The 1,871-nt window shown below is 41.3% G+C and overlaps 1 gene segment (V, D, J or C); it reads right to left on the bottom strand.

The window, feature by feature from the left end:
- Positions 1-239: 239 nt before the first annotated feature.
- Positions 240-1,871, bottom strand: part of LOC119472404 — a 6,793-nt gene continuing 5,161 nt past the window's right edge. The window contains 3 exon segments of the V gene segment in view: positions 240-256; positions 538-885; positions 1,084-1,199. Of these exon segments, the coding sequence occupies positions 240-256; positions 538-885; positions 1,084-1,199 (481 nt within the window).

Below are 1,871 nucleotides of genomic sequence, written 5' to 3'. Positions count from 1 at the left end.
TTTGTGTTCTCTCACAAACGCTGGTACCTTGAACAATTAAAACTCTGGGAATCTCTAACTTCTGATCTACAGATTATTCTTGTCGAATAATTCCACTAGGTTTATTTACCTTTAGTACTATATTCAACATACAGTAAGTCTTCAAGACTTCAGTAAACGACAGTAGACAATGTAGTTGCCTAAGAGTTGCTGTTATTTCCCTGGATATGGGATTTTTGTTGTTGTTGTTTGTTTCTTTGTTAACCTAGTTGTCTGCCTAAAAAAAAAAAAAAAAACATTTATTCTCAAAGAAGAAATTCAAAAACCATGCTATGAATGGAATCTTTGGCAGACCTATCCAGAGATATCTTTTTTAGAATTAATTGAAAGTTTGGGTGTCTTTTATTGTTGCAAAACAAAGGAAAAGTAAGCCTTTCAGGTACCAAAATTCCTTTCAAGCTTTTTTCCCATGAGCCTGTAAGCCCTACTCAAAAATAGACACTGTGTTTCTGAACACACCACAGGAGAGAGTGCAGCTGTGAAACCACATGCACTTACTGCACAAACAGCCCAGAAGGAAGGTTTCTGTTAAGGGCTGTAACATGGTGCAAGGGACTGCATAGTCCTGCTGGCAGTAATAAGTGGCAGCATCATCAGCCTCTACACTGCTGATTGTGAGAATGAAGTCTGTCTCAGACTGTATCCCAGAGAACCGAGACGAGACACCAGAATACAGGTTATCAGCATCATAGATAAGGATCTTAGGAGCCTGGCCTGGTTTTTGCTGATACCAAGTTAAATAATCACTAATGCTCTGATTGGCTTTACAAGAGATGGAGATGGTATCTTTCAGAGACACAGAGAGGAGGGCTGGAGACTGGGTCAGCACAGTGTTCCCTCTGACACCTGAAAAGGAAGCAAAACACAAATTCACCGCCATTTTCCTCCAGCATGTTCCAGAAGCCCTGGACCCCTAACCTGAGGCACCTGGGTCTCTAAGGGGAGATGATGGGTCAGAAATCCACAGAGACCCTGCAAGTTTCTCACAATTAGAAGAGAAGATCCCCATCATCTCAGGGGTATTCCCTGCATTCCCCTCCTCACCTGGGTGCCAGAGCAGCAGAAGGCAAAAGAGTTGGGTCAGGACACCCATGTTCATTCTAGGCCAACCAGAGGCTGTTTCTTGCCCAGAACCACTGTGAAGGCTATTCATGAGGATTCTAAAGATCAGATATGGACTCCAGGGAAATTATGCAAATCAGGGAGGGGTTGAGTAGTTCTGGCCTTGCAGTTGCAGAGCTGATGCCCATGAAGGGCTCCATTACTTCTTGGCTCTGCATTCAGTGAATGCAGGTGTCAATTCAGTCCCAGAGGAGTTTTTTCCTAGTGTTTGTAAGATCTCTAATTTTTCTGGTCTTTATTTGTCCTCAGGGCATAGATGATTGTGGTTAGAATATGAAGTCCTCCTTCTAAAAATGAGAACATTTAAAAGTTAAATAACCTCCCTCCCTAGACTTAAACTTTAATTTGAACATGTGACTGTCCCCCTGGAATCACACAAAACATTATCTGCTAGAGATAGATGTATTGTTCTTTGTAAATTCTGGATATCAGCCCTTTGTCAGATGGGTAAACTGCAAAAATTTTTTTCCCATTCTTTTGGTTGTCGATTCACTCTAATGACTGTTTCTTTGGCTGTTCAGAAGCTGTGGAGTTTGATTAGGTCCCATTTGTCTATTTTGGCTTTTGTTGTCAATGCTTTTGGCATTTTGGTCGTGAAGTCCTTGCCTACACCTATGTCCTGAATGGTTTTGCCTAGATTTTCTTCTAGGGTTTTTATGGTGTTAGGTCTTATGTTTAAGTCTTTAATCCATCTGGAGTTAATTTTAGTG

This window comes from Cebus imitator, unplaced genomic scaffold, assembly GCF_001604975.1.
Source record: "Cebus imitator isolate Cc_AM_T3 unplaced genomic scaffold, Cebus_imitator-1.0 Scaffold99, whole genome shotgun sequence".
NCBI classification, from domain to species: domain Eukaryota; kingdom Metazoa; phylum Chordata; class Mammalia; order Primates; family Cebidae; genus Cebus; species Cebus imitator.
The sequence above is the reverse complement of the archived record's forward strand: the minus strand, read 5'-3'. Positions and strand labels throughout refer to the sequence as shown.